Here is a 20,008-nt window from a genome sequence, read left to right as displayed (position 1 = left end):
AAATTAGGTACATAAGGTTGGAGGGAGGGTGAGGATATGATTCTACAAGTAATAGGGAGCCAAAGAAGTTTATAGAAAGGCCTCAATTATGGTCGTGGCTATGAGAGAAGGAGGCATTGTGGAGATAGACATGAAAAGATTGGGTGAGTGATTGGATATAGAGAGGGGAGAGTATGAGGAGGAGAATACACATTGAAGTGGGAACCTGGGTGACCAGGAAGATGATGACGCCCTCAACAGTAATGGGAAAGTTTAGAAGAGGAGTGAGTTTGGGGGCGGGGAGCATAATGAGTTCTAATAATAATAATAATAATAATGTTGGGTTTGACAAGCCTGCAGGATATCCAGTTTGAAATGTCCACTAGGCAATTGGCGATGTGAGAATGGATCTCAGGAGAAAGACTAAGGCTGGGTAGATAGATTTGAATAGAAGTAATAACAATTCATAGAAGCTGATGAGGTCACCAAAGAGCACAGAGAAAGAAAAGGAGAGCCAAGACAGAGCCTTATCAGAAGCTTCTTACTCTGGTAAAATCACAGGTCCCATACCAAAAAAAAAAAAAAAAAAAAATTAGGCCTATCATTTTTTAGCAGATATTAGGATTATTTTAGGAAAATGTTGCTATAATTTTTTTAAAAATGAATAAAATAAAATAGAGTTTTTGAACTATAAGTGAGTTTGACATCAGTTCCTAACAGGAACATATCCTTAAAGGGATGCTAAGTGAATATCTAGAGAAGGCAACATAGAAAGCCTTATATAGCTCCAAGAACAAATCGTGCTAGACTAACCTCATCTCTCTTTTTGACGGTATTACTAGATTAGCTGATCAAGTTAATGCTGCATAGTTTATCTAAATTGAATAATGCATTCACTAAAGCATCTCATAGTCTCCTCATGGGAAAAAATGAGAAACGTCTACTAGATGATAGCATAGTGGTGAGGATTCAGAACTAGTTGAAAGACAAGACTTTAAAAAAATAGTTGTTAAAATGGTTCAGTGGCAGCCTGGAAGGAGGTGTCCTATGGAACTCCCCAGGGATTTGTGCTTGGACCCTTGCTGTTTTGTCATTGTCTTGGAAATGCATAGATGTGATATTTATCAGATTTTCAAAAACTATAAAGCTAGTAGAGAGAGAGATATTACATTGGATGACAGAGTTAAGATCCATAAAAGATCTTGAGAGGCTGGACTGTTGAGACAAATTTTTAAAAGATGAAATTTAGTTAAAACAAATGCAAAGTCTTATAAGTGGGTTTAAATAGTCAATTTCAAAACTATAAAATGGAAGAAGCATGGCTAGGTAAGGGTTCATCTGAAAAAGATAGAGGGGTACAAAGGAACTACAAGCTCATTATGAATCAACAAATTGATAGAGCAGCCAAAAAAGTTAATTTGATCTTGAGTTAGAACAGTGTTAGTCCCACAATGTTCAGGTCATATCTGGAGTATCATGATCAGTTTTGAATACCACATGTTAAGAAGGAGAGCAACCAAGAATCTTGAGCTTGTGTCATATGAAGGAACTGGGGGTGTTTACTTTGGAAAAGAGAAGACTTGGGGGACATGATAATTGCCTTCAAGTATTGGAAGGGGTATCATGTAAAAGAAAAATTCGACTTGTTTTATTTTGCCCCAGAAGGAAGGGATGAGAGCAAAAGGTGGAAGGTGCAAATAAGCACATTTAGACTTGATGTAAAGAAACATTTGCTAACAGTTAGAGTTCTTTGCCAGTGGAATGAGCTGCCTCTGGAAGGGGTGGGTTCCCCCTTCATGCAGAGGCTGGATGACTACTTGTCAGGCATAGTATAGCATAAATTCCTTTTATGTATGAGTTATACTAGATAGCCATTGAGGTCCATTCCAATTTGTGTTTATGTGTCTGTCCTAAGCTCATATTTATAATCTGCCTATGAGTTGAGTAGAAGTAAGGGCCCTGGCTCCCAAATTTGGGGGTCTTCTAGTTCTCTGCTTATGATGCAGCAGATCATGCAGGATGTTGAGTCTGGTGTTTGGGAGAAGGAAAAGTCAGCAGTGAAGGAAGAAGTCTTCATTTCATCTACCTCATTGCCATTCTCCACAGGGCTACCACCTGTGGACCCTTGCCATTCAAAGAATGTTCTTGTATGAGTTTGATGATTGCTAAATAAAGGAGATCATGGATATGAATGTCATTACATGAGCTATGGTTCTGAGTCTGCTTCTGTTAAGGGCTAAAATTCTAGCTAGTCTGTCTAAAATATTTAATGAGTGGTCGCCAATAAATTATAAGCTTTAGCAAGAGTTAGACTTTTAAGCATTTATTAAGGAGAATAAGAATTTGGTAAAGAGAGAGAGAAAGGTCTAGATTCCTATCTATTAAAGGGAGAGCGCATTTCTAGCTCCCTTCTCCACCAGAGTCCAGAGGAAAGAGAGCCCGAGACTCAGCGCCAGTCTCTTCCTTCCTCCTCCCACTAGCCCGTGTCAGGAAGTGACGCCAAAGAAAAGACTCCTGGTCTTGCCCTCAAAGACCTTCGCTTCATGGGTGAAACTCTTCTACAGTAAGTCTCCAGCAGGTGGCGTCATTCCAATCGTTACAGTTCCCCCTGTTGTTCCTCAAGAAACAAAATGTTTCCTTGACGGAACAGTAAAAAGAATATAATAACTATTGCTAACTAATAATATGTGAACAACAATATAGAAAAGGAAGAGAGGAAAGTTTTGTCCAGAGGGGCGATTTTTTTTTTTTGTCCTCATGAACCGACGCTTTGACATTAGTCTTGCAAAGGGAGGGCCTCTGCAGAGAATACATGTTACAGATGGTGTATATTATAACAGAAAGAGAAAAAAACCAACAAAAAGAACAAATCAAAACTGTTCATTTAAAGTCTCTGAAAGTCTTTTCTCAGATGTCCTCTAGGTGTAATCGTGGAATGGAAGTCTTTTCAGGGGTTGATGTGTGGATGCTGGTAATCAGCCAGGAAAATTTCCTACAAAATTGAGCTTAACACAACTTTAAAATAGCTTTATCAATAATCAAATCAAACAATGAAAGTTCTCAAAAACATGTCTAAGGGAATTCAGAATCTTAGTTGTTACACATGAAACATATAATAAAACAAAAATTGAAACATTCTTTAAAATTATAGTATTACTATAGTCCCCCCTTATGGAGGGTATTTGAGAAGACAATTGCTGCGATATTAATTTTTAAAAATAATTTTTATCTTTGTTTCATCACTTTTTGCATCATCTGCCTAATTATCCTCATGCCATTATGAGAAATTAAAAAATCTAATATAATTGGTAACAGGTGTCAAGGCCAAATTCAACACTGTATTTATCATGACACCTGAGATAATTATGGGGGTTACCATAAAAGAACAGAGAAATGATGGGATATGAGCATTCCCACACTTGAGCAATATGTACTGCCCATACAGTATGCCAGGCTACTATACAGTTTTTGAAGGTATACTGCTTGTGCCATCATTCACAAAAGGGCTTAAAATAGGTGGATGGAATATATGTCCATGCCACCGAACATATTGGAAGAAACTGAGTCAGACTTAATCAGATGCATGGGATTGAGATGTCCATGGCATCAGGCATATAGGAGGGAGCATAGAAGCCAGGTGTAGGAGTGAGATGGGTGGGATGAATACTTCCAGCCATCTGTACAATATTGTGGGGAAAAATAAAATAAAATATTAAACCAAGAGAATCCAACCTCAACATTTGTCAAAAGCCGTTCTCTCAGCCATACCTTGACTTCATGCATGTCTCCCCTCATGTGACAGTTCAGTGTCTGCTCTTGCATGTATTCCTCTTGTGATTGGATGGCACCTTGGCCAACTGGCATCTGATAACTCAGAATAAAGGCAATTAATGTCTTAAATGATAAGTTCCCATAATCCAAGTCTCATATGGATTTAAAAATTGAGGATAATAAATGATTGCAAAAAATGTGAATACATCTTGACTCAGAATATAATATATAATTATGCAACAATTTCAAATAATACCTTTTTTTTTACTTAGCATACAATTACTTTTTTGAAAAATCTGAACATATTTAAATACAAGTTAAAGCACAACACAATCTCAAAGACAACTTTTACAAATGTTCCCCTCTTTTTTTTTTTTTTGGAATATGCTTATCAAAAATAATACTTCTAGAATCAATTTACACTTGCCATGGCAAACAATTTGCCAGGGAAATGCTTTAAAGAGTTTGATCAAATAATCAGTTGAGAAAAAATAACAAAAACAAACAACTCAGAATATGGGAGCACAATACTCCTAGAATTAACATTGTATAATAAAATCAAAACCATCTTGCAATGTTTCAAAATTAGATAGACAAATGAATAGAAGAAAATACACATGGAACAATAAAATACAGTGAAATTCAAACTAAGGAAATTTAAATGAATATGAACTTAATATCAATAAGAGTATTATAAAATATAAACTTGATCACATGACTATAAAAAGCTTTTACAAATATTCTCCTTGTTTTAGAAACTAAGTATAAGACACAATCTCAAAAGCATGAAAATCTCTATGAAAATAAACCCATACCATTAATTTCAAAATGTATATGTAATAGCATAGAAATCCTATGTAACCTCTGAACTGACATTAATAATCTGAGTGAATTCAGAACACTTTTGATTCCGATATCTAAAATCCCCAATACTCATATCAATACCTTGCTGCTTACTTCTACATTTCTGTAAAATATGTACCCTTCCATGGCAAAAGAAGCGGAGTCTTGAACTATGGTGATGATTGTCATTCTTATTCAGCTTAAGTTTTTCTTCTTTAACCCCTCTATATTGTCTGTCGGGCTTTTCACCATACAAACGCTTTATAAGATTACTAATTAAAGACAAAAGCAGGTTAGCAAAATTATGAACAAAACGAGCATATCTGGAATTTAAAGGGTTTTCTAAGGTTGTCTCAGAAGCACAGCCAGGCTGGGGAAGGGCTGAGCCTGAAACTGCAAATGTAGTTAGAGAAAGTTGAGCATGTGCATCAGATCTCTGGACTTCCCAGGCAGGGGAAGCTATGGGCTTGGCCATAGGAGGAGTAGAGGGTGGGGTCTGGAGAGGAGGGGAGGGACCAGAGCAATTTGAATCAGACTTGATTTTGAACTCAGGCCTGGATTCCTCTTCCCCCACTTTGCCTCCAGGTGCTAGGGGATTAAAAGCTGCTAGAGGGTGGGTCATTGCCTCCAGGCATGCAAAATTAAAGCAACAATTACTGTTAGAACTGGGAAAAGCTGCGGGAATCTCTTCAGGTTTCTCTGAAAAAGCATGGTTGGGAGAGGGAGAGATATTTCCTTGTGTGAGTAAGTTGCTGGCTCTTTTAACAAAAAAAAAAAGAAAAATAGAAAATCCACAAAAACAAAGCATTAACATGATCTTATCTCCCATTTGTCTGGTTAAACAGACTAAAATAAAAAATAGGATAATTAGGGAGTTTAAAAGGTCCATTCGAAAAAAATTAAAGGGAAAACACAGCCAGTACGCCAGTACTTAGCAGTTAAAGGGAGAGGGAGGGGAGATTTCTTACCCAACCAGAAGATCAGAAGACAGGTTTAGCTTTCCTCTTCGTGGTCAGCCATCTGTTTAAGGGCTAAAATTCTAGCTAAACTGTCTAAAATATTTAATGAGTGGTCGCCAATAAATTATAAGCTTTAGCAAGAGTTAGACTTTTAAGCATTTATTAAGGAGAATAAGAATTTGGTAAAGAGAGAGAGAAAGGTCTAGATTCCTATCTATTAAAGGGAGAGCGCATTTCTAGCTCCCTTCTCCACCAGAGTCCAGAGGAAAGAGAGCCCGAGACTCAGCGCCAGTCTCTTCCTTCCTCCTCCCACTAGCCCGCGTCAGGAAGTGACGCCAAAGAAAAGACTCCTGGTCTTGCCCTCAAAGACCTTCGCTTCATGGGTGAAACTCTTCTACAGTAAGTCTCCAGCAGGTGGCGTCATTCCAATCGTTACACTTCCTTGAACAGATGAAAGAGCTCCAGTTTTCTTCTTTCCAGGTATAAAGTGGACCCCTGATGAAAGTGGAGTCATTACCTTCGATTGTCGGAACCGAGGATGGTGAGAACTTATTTCCTGGGAGAGGTGTCTATTCTCCTTCTAGCTTTTCCCTAATTGTCTCACTTCAGACATTTACTAGCTGTGTGACCCTGGAGAAGTCACTTAACCCCAATTGCCTTAAAAACATCCGGGGTCATCTCCAGTCATCCTGATATATGTCTTATCACTGGATCCAGATGGCTCTGGAGGAAAGAGTGAGTTTGGTGACTTTGCACAGCCCTCCCTTACTTAAATCCAATTCAGTGCAAGTTGTGACATCACCCCCATATCATGGTCCTCTTCAAGAATGAAGGACAAACAACAACAATTGTCTTGGGTCCCTTGGTCAACTAATCAACAAACATTTATTGAGCAACAAATGTCAACTGTGCTTTGGGGACTCAAAGAGAAAGGCAACATTCTTGGACCTTGCTCTTAATGAGTTTTTATTTGAATGGTGCCTGAGCTGGGAAAGATGAGAGGGAGGCAGAGTTCCTGTCCAGCTGCCTCCTCTCACCAATGAGATTCTTCTTGCTGTAGCCTCCCCTCACTTACAAGGTTTGGTCTCAATCCAAAATCTCCACCTACACTGTCTCCCTTAGAATCTTCTCTAGCTGGACCTGAATCATCTCACTACATGGCTCACTTCTCCAGCACCCCATCGCCACCTTTTTTGTGCCTTGTGATGAGGCTATCAGATTCAGGCTCAAAGGAATAGACAGGATTCTTAGGACAAGAATCTTTGGACATGATTTTACTCTTAAACATAGGCAAGAGTAGAGTTAACAATTTTCTTTCTAAAAGTTCCCCCTACCATACTATATATGGGGGCCTCAGTGGAATTACAACCCGTCTAAGCCAGACAGGACTATCACTTGGGTTTGTCCTTTCTCCCATTCTCTAGACCGATTGGTTTAGCCCATTCCCACGTTCCCAATGACTCCAAGCTAGGATGTCCATGCTGGTGGCTCTGGAGGGTGACTTCTGGTGCAGGCATTCAGCATCTGGCCTATATGTGCTCTGGACCAGGACAGCGTCTGAGCAGGGACAATTCATAGCCTTTTCTCAGCTGATTCATATAGCTCTGTGTCCTTTCCTCTATCTTTCCCCTTCTTTTTCCCTTTGCCTTCTTTCCAAAGGTACATCCAAGCTGCCACTTCTCCCAAGGATATTGTGATTCTGGTGGATGTGAGTGGTAGCATGAAGGGGCTACAGATAGCCATCGCCAAGCATACCATCTCTACTATCTTGGACACCCTGGGGGAGAATGACTTTGTCAATATCATTGCGGTGAATATACCCTCCTGTTCTAGAACTACCCTCACCCAATGACTCTAGAACAGTCCTATCCTACCTGCTCTAGACTGCTATCTAGGCTAGGTACGAACCCATTTATTCTAGCATGTTTCCTGACACCTTCCACAATAGACCCTAGCTCACTCCCAGTTTCCTGTCCCTTGTCCTGTAAAGTGATCCTCTATGTTCCTGATTTAGAATGATTCCTCACTCCCACCTTTAAAACAATTTCTACTCTACCCCTATTTCCTTTACCATTTATCTGGTCTAGTCACCCTGGAATAAGGAGCATATAGGAGGTAAAACTTCAAAGATTCCTGTGTTTTAGAGCTTCGCAGTGATCTCATGACTAAGGAGCTTCATTCATAGAGAGACAAAAAAGAAAATAAAGGGAAGAGTTACAGAGGAATATTGATATGTGTTCAAAGGACTGGGACCTAGATGAGCCTTGCATGTAGATGGCCATTCCTTTAACAAAGATCCACTAGAAGGCCTTACCACACCAGCCAGCCACAATTTCTGAAAGCACCAAGAGGTTATTTCCAAAAGGCAATTTCCAAAAGGCTTCTGATGAAACGTAAATATATTGCCCAGGAGGAATGAGACATTAACTCATTAATACCATTGTTTGTTCTTACTTATATCAGCAAGAGGGAGCAAGAGACAAACAGTGGGAGTAGGAGTGGGAGTGGGAGTAGAAATATTTAAAGAGAGGGGTTCTACAAGAGGAATCATCCCTAGGTAGGATACCACTAGGAAGCTCAGGAGCATCTTGTTCTACCCACCTCAAAGGGCAATAATGAGAGAATAGAGGACCAGCCCTGGAGTCAGGAAAGCCCAAATTCAAATCCAGCCTCAGACACTTACTAGCTGTGTGACCCCCGGGCAAGTCATAAGTCATAACCCCATTGCCTTCACACCCAATAGAGGCAATAATGAAGAAAGCTCTCTTTAAATTGACTCACAAAATACCCTGTGTTTCTGTAATACTAATAATAGATATTATTAATGTTAGATACTAATAACTAAGTACTAATTAGAAAAATGCTAATAATAGGTTTTTTTGTGTGTGTGTGTGAGGCAATTGGGGTTAAGTGACTTGCCCAGGGTCACGCAGCTAGTAAGTGTCAAGTGCCTGAGATCAGATTTGAACTCAGGTCCTTCTGACTCCAGGGCCAGTCCTCTATCCATTGCGCCACCTAGCTGCCCCAATAGTTATTATTAGTATCATAGTAAGTGAGGGAAGAGAGTGCGAATATCATCAAATCTTGCTGACTTCAAAATCTTCCTACCAGTCAGCCCATGAATGATAGGATAGGACATGAATAAATTCCCCCAATTCTATCACATTCTCCTCACTCCTCACCTTTTCCAGTCTCCTATCATTCTTTTTTTTTGGGGGGGGGGGCAAGGCAATGAGGGCTAAGTGACTTGCCCAAGGTCACACAGCTAATAAGTGTCAAGTGTCTGAGGCCAGATTTGAACTCAGGTCCTCTTGAACCCAGGACTGGTGCTCTATCCATTGCACTACCTAGGTGCCCCTCCTATCATTCTTAAGTCGTAACCTCCATACCCTCATTGTATTTGTGACTGTAGTACTAATGGAAGAGACACTCTCAACAGGTCTCTGACATTCACTAGAAATAAATGAACATACTCCTCCTATCGCAGAGATTCAGGGGGTCTCCCCTCACCCCCATCCTTTTTCTACTTGGAAGAGCAGCACATGGGGGAAGTCTGTGTCCTTATTATCCTTGCTGATGCGAGTTAGAATCAATGCTATCCCATCGTGCTCTATCTGGATATCACCCCTTTTCTGACTCAGGCCAAAAGTAAATGAAAAATATCAAATTAACTCCAAGAACTTAACTTTTTATTGTATAAGAAGAGGTTAAGTCACATTCTTTTCCCCACTTGATAAAGAAAAGATATTCTCCCAGCCTGTAGCAATGAAAAAAAGGACAGACGGAAGACTGGGGAGGTAGGAAGGGGATGAGAAGTCATCTCCCCTATTATGTTTTTTTGGTTTATTGTGGGGCAATGAGGGTTAAGTGACTTGCCCAGAGTCACACAGCTAGTAAGTGTCAAGTGTCAAGGCCAGATTTGAATTCAGGTCCTCCTGAATCCAGGGCCACCTAACTGCCCCATCATCTCCCCTATTGTGCCAGAGCTACATCAGCCACCTGAAGCAGCATCTCTAGCCTTTGAGGAATGACAAAGAAGAGTGCTAAGGAGGGACGTGTCTGAAGGTTCTCCTCAAGGCAAGGCAGAAGCAGAAATAGGGAGGTCACACGCTGCCAACTATATCTTAGCCCACAGAGGTATAATGGGAATGTTGCACATAAAATGCTTTGAAATTGAGGTGTGGTGGAAAGAGCTCTGGATTTGAAGTCGGAGGACTGGGGTTTGTATGCTGTCCCAGCCAGTTACTATCTGTGTGACTTTGGGCAAATGTCTGGCCTCAGTTTCCACATCTGAAAAATGATGGGGTTGGAGTAGACCAGAGGCATCAAACATGAGGGCAAGATAGATGCAGAACTACATGAAAATGTAATAGGATATATTTAGATAGATAAGATAGAAAAACTGCAAGAGAACATAGATGGTATAAGTATATGGTTTCCTAAGTAAATAAATATGTGGCTGAGGGATCCTTGGGTATGGTTTAGTGGCCCTGTTTCTATTTGAGTTTAATACCACTGCACTAGATGACCCCAAGGTCTCTTCTAGCTCTTAATACATGATGCTAAGTGATTGCTAATTGAAGAGCACTTTACCATTAATGTTAAATGCTACTCAAGTAATTTGCCTGTTTTTTCCCTTTCAGTTCAGCTATGTGATTTCATTAGTGTAGAAAAATTTCCCCATTGTTGTAGATGAAAAAGTCAGCTGCAGTTTATAGTCTTAGAAGTTTCCAGGAACATTGAGAGGTTAAGTAATTTGTCCAATATCACTAAGTGTCCAAGTCACGATTTGAACTCCAGTCTTTTTGACTCTAAGGTTAGTCATCTATTTGCTACATTGTACCTGCTCAAGTCATTGCTAAGAAGACCAAGTGAGTTTTCTCAGCAGGAGTTATTTTTCTCAGTTCTTTCAAGGTGGGATGACATCTGTATCAGGTCAAATTTCCATGATGTCAGAAGAGTAGAGACAGAACACTCAGGGCTCACCTGTGCCATCCTAGCAAAGTCTGACATGTATAAGTTCCTTCTCCTGACCATGGCACAAGTGTTCACAGGCTCCTTGGATGAGCCTAACCCTGCAGGCCTCCTGCCTGAGCTTCATCGGAGATCGACTATCTAACCTGACCCTGTTTCATTCTCTCCTTCTCCCTCCTACTGGCTACAGTACAATGATTATGTTCATTATGTGGAACCTTGTTTTAAAGGGATCCTTGTCCAGGCTGACAGAGATAATCGAGAGGTGAGTGTTGTGGGTAAAATTGTCAGGACCATCCCAAACCAGAACCAGAACCCCCAAATCCAAAACCAAAAGCAAACTCACTACCATAAATTTGGGGACCAATGAAGGTTTATTGAGTTGACCATCAAGGAAGCCCCACCCACACAGAGACTCTCCAAAGGAACCAAAGGACAAAGCTTATATAGGTTTCAATTTGAGCAGAAGGTGAATTGAGTATGGGGTACTCAAAGATCGGGCAAGGCTGTTTCTGGTGGGCTTTGCTGGGTAGGAATAGGGGAGGTGTCACCTTTGATTGGAGAGGGCCTATAGCTGGGCCAGTAACAGGAAAGGCTCTTCTTCAGGTTAGCTTTTTCTTGTAATTCCGCCCAATAAATAGATAGGACTGAATGCCCTTTGAGCAGTAAGGAAGGTCACCGCCAGGATGGGGGTTGTAGTACAAACAGGGTGTATGGGCCAGTCAGGGGCAAGAGAGTGGAACTCCACACAAAACGAAGTTGTTTTAGTTTTCTCGGATACCCACAGTGTCCACACCAAGATGCATGGTTTCTCCTTGGCGCTGGATTAGTGGAGAATCTGCTTCTCTCTTGAACTTGCATTGACAATGAAGGATGCACAATTCTATGTAAATATATACAGCATGACTGAACCACTTGCCCAGAGCAAATAGCAAATGCTTTTCAAGGGAAGAAGAAAAGACTAATTTCACTCAGTCAATTCTTTTTCTTCTTTTTTTTTTTTTTAGTGAGGCAATTGGGGTTAAGTGACTTGCCCAGGGTCACACAGCTAGTAAGTGTTAAGTGTCTGAGGCCGGATTTGAACTCAGGTGCTCCTGATTCCAGGGCCGGTGCTCTATCCACTGCGCCACCTAGCTGCCCCTCACTCAGTCAATTCTTAATTAGAATAATTAGTCAATTTGTAAGAATTACTAGTTGACTTATGTGGTTGTAACCTCTGTGGAGGCAGGTGTGGACTCTTGTTTAATCTTACATCTCCCCCAGCTGTACTCTCAAAGTGAGGCCCCAAGCTCCTGACAGGCTCTGAGTATGGGCACAGTGACAAACTCTGTTGTTCCAGGACCTTGTCACCCCAGATGATGAATTTTTTGGTCTCAGCAACTCATGAAGAACATCTTCGAGCCCTATAGGGTCTGTGTGCCCTGTGTATGGGTAGGGTGGGGAGAGAAAGCACCCACCTGTCCCCATGAAATAATAGATATTATGAGGGTCTGTACATTTGGTGCATAGAAGGCAAGGTTGGAGAAAGTATCCACACTCCCTATGAAATGATACATATTTTGAAGTGTCCAGCAGAGTATTTTGATATTCAATATTTGTTAAATAATCCAGTGAACTCAGGGGCTGATTATCCAGTTTGTGGATTATCTGGGTAGCCCTTACCCCTGCCCCACCCCTTCCCTCCTGCTCTGGGTTTTTGGACCATTTCAGTTCTATTTACATGGGGTGGGGCTCAAAAAACCAAACACTGAACTAAAATGCAAAGAGAAGTGTATTCTAGTCCCATTTCTGCCACCCTCAGTGTAACCTTGTCCAAGTCTCTGGCCTTCAGGTTCCTCATTTATAAAATGAAGAGGGTAAACTAGATGGTAATTGGTGGTCTCTTCCAGCTTTCGAGACCCTATAAATCTTTAAATAAGGGCACCTTAGAGCAAAAGAGAGGAGGAGAAATTACAACCAATTAATTTGGGCCCTTGAGAGAAGCTCTTTAAAATGTTAGCTAAGGGTGGAGAGATGAACTATTGGCTATTCTTCTTGAAAGAAGGGTGGAAGCATAGGGGCAGCTAGGTGGCACAGTGGATAAAGCACTGACCCTGAATTCAGGAGGACCTGAGTTCAAATCCGGCCTCAGAGACTTGACATTTACTAGCTGTGTGACCCTGGGCAAGTCACTTAATTCTCATTGCCCTGCAAAAAAAAAAAAAAAAAAGGGTGGGAGGGATTGTAGATGCTGAATGTTGAATACTCTGTCAGACATGGTCTCTGTGCCATCTTTACTTATCTGTTTGTGGCAAGAGAGGCTTATGGTGGTGAGAAAAAGGAAAATGTCTGTGGTTAAAACAATGCATAAACCAAACTTTTAAAAAAGAAATTAAGTAAAGTACAATTTTGAAGGTCATGTATCTTATCAGTGACCATATAGGATTTAAACTTAACTTTGTTTTGTCATGTCTCAGAGGCAGAATGAACTAGTAAAAATGTATATATATGCATGTATGTGTACATGTATTTGTGTATGGGTATGCATGGGTATACCTGAATATATGCACATACTTTGGGTCTTTTTGTTTTCTGTTTTCTGTTTTTTGTGGGGCAATGAGGGTTAAGTGACTTGCCCAGGGTCACACAGCTAGTAAATGTCAAGTGTCTGAGGCTGGATTTGAACTCAGGTCCTCCTGAATCTAGGGCTTTATCCACTGTACCACCTTATGCACATACTTTTATATCTGTGTGTTTATGTGTGTATTGTATACCTACAGATGTGTGTATGTGTATATGTATATGCATATATGTATGTGTATATATATATATATGTGTGTGTGTGTGTGTGTATGTATGTTGTCCCAAAAGTATTAGTGCCATTTAAAATTTTAAAGACTTTGGGTGGTACATGGTATATGAGACTTTGGGTTGATTCCCAAATGCAAGCTTGTATACATGTTTGGTAGTGAAAACAGTGAACTACAGGACAAAATATTTGAGTTTTACCCCTCCTTGTATCTTTGTTTCTCACTTGGGTCCATCATTGAACCCTTTGATATCTCAGGAGATTCCCCTAATAACAACAGGCCATAATTACAGAAAGTGCTCTTGAGATTTCATGATTATCATTGACTTAAAAAGACTTAAAGGCTGAGAAGATGCTGGCTCTGGCCGATCATTTCTTAGAGAAGCATTTGTAATGAGCCATTCATACCCTCACTCCTCACTCTTAAAACCAGTGGTGTGTATTTGGGAAACATCTCTTTGAGTATGATCATAAATCAAAGTGCTTAACTGATCAAACCTTAGCCTCAATACCAGTTTGGTCTAACCAATCACCCAAGCTAACAGGAGGCAGCTGCATCCTCCTGCCCTAGGCTCATGGTATATCTATATGATTGAACTTTGTGTGTTTTTTCCATCTCTCTCTTCCTTTGCCAGCATTTCAAGCAGCTTGTGGAAGAGTTAATGGTCAAGGGTGTGGGGATTGTGAACAAGGCCCTGAGTGAAGCCTTCAGGATCCTGAAGCAGGTTAGAGCACTATGTAGCAGGCTGGGGGTGGGGCATGGAGGAGGGGCCAGGGAGAAGAACAAAGGGAGCATAGTACTGTTGTGTTCTCCATTTCCTTCTCTCTCCCTTGTCCTTCCAGTTCCGACAGGATGGACGAGGAGGTCTCTGTAACCAAGCCATCATGCTGATCACTGATGGGGCAGTGGAGGACTATGAGATTGTATTTGAGAAGTATAACTGGCCTGACCGAAAGGTTAATTTCTGAATGGGGAAGGGCTATGGTGATAATTGCCACCATTGATCTGGAGGGCGCTCGTCTAGAAGATGGACCAGGAAAGGATTGTGGTAAAAGGCTCAGAAATCAAAGGGCCATAAATGTGTTCCCAGCTCTGCTCTCTCTGCCTCTGTCCTCAACCTCTTCTTTAATCAGATCACGGGCCTTTTCAATGTCTCAGTTTTCTGCTTTCCATGTTGGGGAAATGGGGGAGGGGGACAGGAGGAAGAGCAGGAGAGAAGCATTGAGAGTTTAGAAATTATAAAGCACTTACTATGTGAGAGCCAAGTAAGTAACATTAATGATGAAGCCAGAAGTTACCTCCTGGCTGACTGATTGCATGGGTTTTCTGAATTAATCTAGGTCTTCCTTCCTTCCTTTCTTCCTTCCCTCCCTCCTTCCTTCCTTCCCTCCTTCCCTCCCTCCCTCCCTCCCTCCCTCCCTCCCTCCCTCCCTCCCGACCTTCCCTCCCTCCCTCCTTCCTTCCTACTTTCCTTCCTCCCTCCCTCCCTCCCTCCTTCCTTCCTTCCTTCCTTCCTTCCTTCCTTCCTTCCTTCCTTCCTTCCTTCCTTCCTTCCTTCCTTCCTTCCTTCCTTCCTTCCTTCCTTCCTTCCTTCCTTCCTTCCTTCCTTCCTTCCTTCCTTCCTTCCCTCCCTCCCTCCCTCCCTCCCTCCCTCCCTCCTTCCTTCCTTCCTTCCTTCCTTCCTTCCCTCCCTCTCTCCCTCCCTCCTTCCTTCCTTCATTCCTTCCTTCCTTCCTTTTTTGACCAGGTCCGAGTTTTTACTTACCTCATTGGGAGAGAGGTCACCTTTGCTGACAGGATGAAGTGGATTGCATGCAACAACAAAGGTACATAGCCTATTATTGGAGCATCCCCAAGTCAACATGTGCAACAAAAGAAGACTAGTTTTGACCAGAGACCCAACATGGTACCAGCCGTGATATCGGCTTTCTAGACAGAAATGCTAAGAACAGATCTTCCATCATCGGGGGCTGGGAACGGGTGGAGTTTAGCAGGAGCCATTGTGGTCTCTCTTCCTCTCTCTTCTGGAAAAGGCCAGTTCTATATTACTCCCCACCACCTTAGCAGCTGTCAAGTTTGAAATGTCTTCTGGCCAGCAATGTCCTCATCTGCCAAATGTTCTCCAGCCATTCTAACATGCTGAAGAGGGAAGCAGCACAATAAAGCAAAAAAGAATATTCAGTATACCTGACAAGTAGTATGACCTTGAGCAAGTCCCTTGGGATGTAGATCTAGAGTTAAAAGTGACATCGGGGTCCATCTAGTCTAATCCTCTTGGTTTTTAGCTGAGGAAACCAAGGCCTAGGGAGGTTGTCTTCCCCAAAGCCATACAAGTAGCGAACAACAGAGGAAGGGTCTAGGCCTGTGTCCTCTGACTCCAGAACTCTCTCCATTTTACCAATATAATCATCCCCATTTTACTAAAACCAAGACAGAGAGGTTAAAGGACTCATCCAATGTCACACAATCAGTAAGTCTTGGAGCTGGAAGGAAACTTAACAATTATCTAGTCTAATCCCTTATTTATAGATGGGAACATTACAAAAGGACTAGGCTAAATTGATCTTTAAAGTCCCTTCCAGCTCTAAGATCATTTTGTTGTTGTTGTTGTTAAGTCTTTTCAGTCCTATCTGACTCTTTTGAGATTCCATTTGGCTGTGTGACCCTGGGCAAGTCACTTAACCCCAATTGCCTCACCAAAAAAATTTAAAAAAAAAAGATTCCATTTGGGGTTTTCTTGACAGAGATACTGGAGTGGTTTGCCAGGAAACTGGGGCAAACAGGGTTAAGTGACTTGCCCAAGGTCACACAGCTAGTAAGTGTCTAAGGCTGTATTTGAACTCAGAAAGATGAGTCTTCCTGACTCTAGACCTGTAACTCTATCCACTTGCACCACCTAGCTGCCCCTGGCAGATGCCTAATAAATGTTTGCTGTTTGATTGATTAATATAATTTATTCCACTTTCTCTGGTTCAGAACTCAATAGGAAGGGCAGCAAGTCTCCATTCTGTTTATAATTACCTTTTATATGCAACCTTTGCCTTTGCCATCTCTGGAGCAAGGGAACTAACCTGGAGATTGCCTGGAGTCCAATTATCCTTGAATTCCTCCTGCTCCATCCTATGTCCAGACTAATCCCCGACCAGAGGCATGAAAAGATAATGTGCAGGGAGACAGGGAGTCTGAAGGGTGATTCAAGTCCTCCTCTCTTCTGCTTAGGCTACTACACACAGATCTCCACCCTGGCAGACGTCCAGGAGAATGTGATGGAGTACTTGCATGTGCTCAGCCGCCCCATGGTCATTAATCATGACCATGACATCATCTGGACTGAGGCATACATGGACAGCAAGGTAAGGGGACTTGTGGGATACAGACTATGGGTTCAGAGCCCAGTTGAAAGAAGTTGGGGAAAACCTAGTCTCATTATCCCCCCTTCTCCTTAATGGATGAATCTTAAATAGCCACACACAGGAAGTGTGCATTCCCAAGACAAGAAGTGGGTAAGCAGGGTTTGCCCTGGACAAAGTTTTGAAGTTTGTCATCATTGCTCTCCAATTTCCCTCACCCATACCCCTTTTCTGCTTCCTGATATCTCATCCCACCCCGAGCTCCTAGGTACCCCAATGCTGCTCCCTAGCTACTTGGAGTCTATAACCCTAGCATACCACTCAGGCCAATCCTTTCTGGGCTATGTCTTGCTCTGAAATTTTTTCTACTTCCCCACATCAAAATTCATATTCCCCTAGTAATTCTCTCATGTTTAGATACATTCATTGGCATTCAAGTGTTAGTGGCAGATGTTAGTTTAATGGGCTACTCTTTCTAGATAAATTTGCATTTTGAAAGAGGCTCCTTCCTCTTTCCCTAGAAGGTTAAAAAATCATTTTTATTGCTGAAATTTCAGGTGGTGTGAAGGAGAGATTTGGGGGCTGAGAGGAGGTAGCTTCTTAGCTCCCCTCAAATCATACCTAGCAAACTGAAAGCCTCCTCCTGAGAGAAAGAAACTAACTTAACATGTTGTGTTAACACGGTTATCAAAAAGCAGAGTCGTGCCCAGGATTTCTTAGTGAAAGAGAAGATTGCAAGGTTGTCCATCCAGTTTTGTTTATGACTTGCTAGATCTAAGTTCCTTGTCAGTACATTGTATTATACTTGAATTCCTAGCACAGTACCTGGTCCATAGAGGGTATTTAATAAATACTTGACTAATTGACCAAAGGCAGAGTTACTCTTGCTTCTTATTTATTAATTGGGAATAATAAAGTTGTTTGATCTGCCCATAGTCGTATTAACCTACCTTTAAGAAACTCAACCAAGATGTTTTCCTAACATTGTTCATCTGCTGCTCCCATGGTGCACTCTTTTTTTTTTTTTTACGAGGCAATGAGGGTTAAGTGACTTGCCCAGGGTCACACAGCTAGTAAGTGTCAAGTCTCTGAGGCTGGATTTGAACTCATGTCCTCCTGAATCCAGGGCCATTGCTTTATCCACTGCACCACCTAGCTGCCCTGCCATGGTGCACTCTTACTTAAGATGGGGAGACCCTTGCTTCATCTGGACTGATTTCTCCTTAAATTGTTCATGTTCCTTTGATGTTTAATGCAAGGTTTTGCTCCACAGTAGGTGTGTCATAAACACTTATTGAGCGAATGAATGCGTCTTCATTTTGCTCCTGCCTCCCTTGGCCACCATGTCTCATGCTTTCCATTCTCTGACATTATTTGCTCCTCCCTTCATCCATGCTGTACCTAAGCTGCCACAGTCTGAGGAGGTAACAGCCTCTTTGGTGCACTAAGTGTGGTTTTCCTTCCTGTGTGAACGTCTGTCTGTCTGTCTGCATGATGGGGGAGCTATCAAGGAGATGGCTGTTGCTGGGCTCATGAATAATGGAGTCAGAGAAGGACTAAGACGAGCAGAGTATGGAAGCTGGAACTCAGGGGCCTTTAACAGCTGGTGGCCAGCTCTAAGAGGAAGCTTTTAGCAGGAATCTGGGAAAACCAGGGCTGATGGCAGAGAGGGAAACCATCTTGCTTTTATAGAAATGGTGCCAGACTTTTTCTGCCTCAGCTTATTCTTGGCATTTTGCAGATTCCTCATCAATGTTTCTTCTTTTTCCTTCTACCACCTTGGCTGATGTACCTTCACCTTTATCTTAAACATCTTATCCTTTCACTCTCCACAATTAAAAAAAAAACATGAGAAAGCCAACATTCCCAGAAAACTTTACTCTCTCCATTCTTTCCCTTGGTTTTGCCTTCCTTTCCTGGGGCTTCTTTGTAAACTTTGGAAGTGTCCTTAGCTAATGCAAATCTAGGGCCAAGCCTCTGTAATCACAAATGTGAGGCATGCATGTGCCCATAGTCAGCCTTAACCCACCTTGGCAGATGTCTACAGACAACAGAAAAGGGAATTGGTTAGAATTTTGCATCAGGTACAGAGTGCTGGTGAACCTGGATTCTTATACCTAATCCCATTAGAAAGGGACAGGCAAGAACAAGGTTGATATTGTCTGGAGAAATGCTTCAATACCTGAACAAGGAGAGAAGTGCTTCCTTTTCATAGACTCATGGTCCAGTATCTTGCCATCAGGCCAGCGTATATGAAATACAGATGTGCCAACAAATTAAAAACAAAGCCAGGCATGTAAAATATTCATTTACAAAACCGACAGATGAAGGGGACACTTCACAAAGTATTTTTAACCTTCCAAAAGCTCTCACCACAGCTTCCTTAAAGAGCTAACTCTACTAGTGAATTCAGAATGTGATTCAATTTGCAAAAGATCAACCAGCATACAACTTTCTAGGAACCTTTCTATTGAAAAAAGAAAGAAAGAAAGAAAGAAAGAAAGAAAGAAAGAAAGAAAGAAAGAAAGAAAGAAAGAAAGACACAAAGAAACAAAGAAACAAAGAAAGAAAGAAAGAAAGAAAGAGGGAGAGGGAGAGGGAGAGGGAGAGGGAGAGGGAGAGGGAGAGGGAGAGGGAGAGGGAGAGGGAGAGGGAGAGGGAGAGGGAGAGAGAGAGAGAGAAAAGAAAATGCAAATTCCTTTCTCTGGGTAGCAGAGTTGGTGTTGGTGAGGCAGGTGAGATTTCATGACCTGGACTGGTTTGTTGAGGAAGATCCCAGATCTTGGGTCCTGACTGAGGGAGAGAGATGGTATATGTGTATGTGTATGTGTATGTCTCATGACTGAATGATCAGTGGCACACTTGACTGTCTAGTGGCATGTATTTGTGGTGCTGTGGCTTAACATATGAGTAGGTGTCTATCAAAAGTCAAGTGTGAGTGCTGCTTTCCCTTTGATCGTGTCTGTGCTGTGGTTTGTACCTGCAGAATGTGTTTGATCTCCACCTCAATGTGGAATTCTCTCTGTGCTCACATGGTGGTATGTCTTTGTTGTTTTCTGGACATACGTGTTACATCTATATTCCACAGTCACAAGAATCATTTATATGTTGCCAGTACGTCAGAAGGCTTTCAGCAGTCTGAATGGGAGCTTGGCCGAGAGTACTGGGATTCTGAGATTTGCTTTGACTAAAGCGGATGCTAAGTGAGCCACACTAGAATCTCAGATTCATTGGCATGCCCTCACTAAGAACTTAGACTTTCGTTTGAGAAGCAGTCTTGGTTCCACCACCCCCAGGCAGCAGGATGACAGCCTCTTTGAATCAGATCTACTTCCTATCCTCC

At 41.8% G+C, this 20,008-nt stretch overlaps 1 protein-coding gene across 1 annotated transcript in view; it reads left to right on the top strand.

Annotated features, from left to right (window-relative positions):
- CACNA2D4 (calcium voltage-gated channel auxiliary subunit alpha2delta 4) overlaps positions 1 to 20,008 on the top strand; it is a 174,946-nt gene that overhangs the window by 19,159 nt on the left and 135,779 nt on the right. The window contains exons 8-14 of the mRNA XM_043967622.1: positions 6,033 to 6,093; positions 7,212 to 7,362; positions 10,717 to 10,791; positions 13,950 to 14,039; positions 14,158 to 14,271; positions 15,063 to 15,141; positions 16,535 to 16,668. Coding sequence (XP_043823557.1) covers positions 6,033 to 6,093; positions 7,212 to 7,362; positions 10,717 to 10,791; positions 13,950 to 14,039; positions 14,158 to 14,271; positions 15,063 to 15,141; positions 16,535 to 16,668 — 704 coding nt within the window. The remainder of the gene's footprint in view (positions 1 to 6,032; positions 6,094 to 7,211; positions 7,363 to 10,716; positions 10,792 to 13,949; positions 14,040 to 14,157; positions 14,272 to 15,062; positions 15,142 to 16,534; positions 16,669 to 20,008) is intronic.

Source organism: Dromiciops gliroides, chromosome 5 (assembly GCF_019393635.1).
Source record: "Dromiciops gliroides isolate mDroGli1 chromosome 5, mDroGli1.pri, whole genome shotgun sequence".
Classification (NCBI taxonomy): Eukaryota; Metazoa; Chordata; class Mammalia; order Microbiotheria; family Microbiotheriidae; genus Dromiciops; species Dromiciops gliroides.
This window is presented reverse-complemented; position numbering and strand designations above follow the sequence as displayed.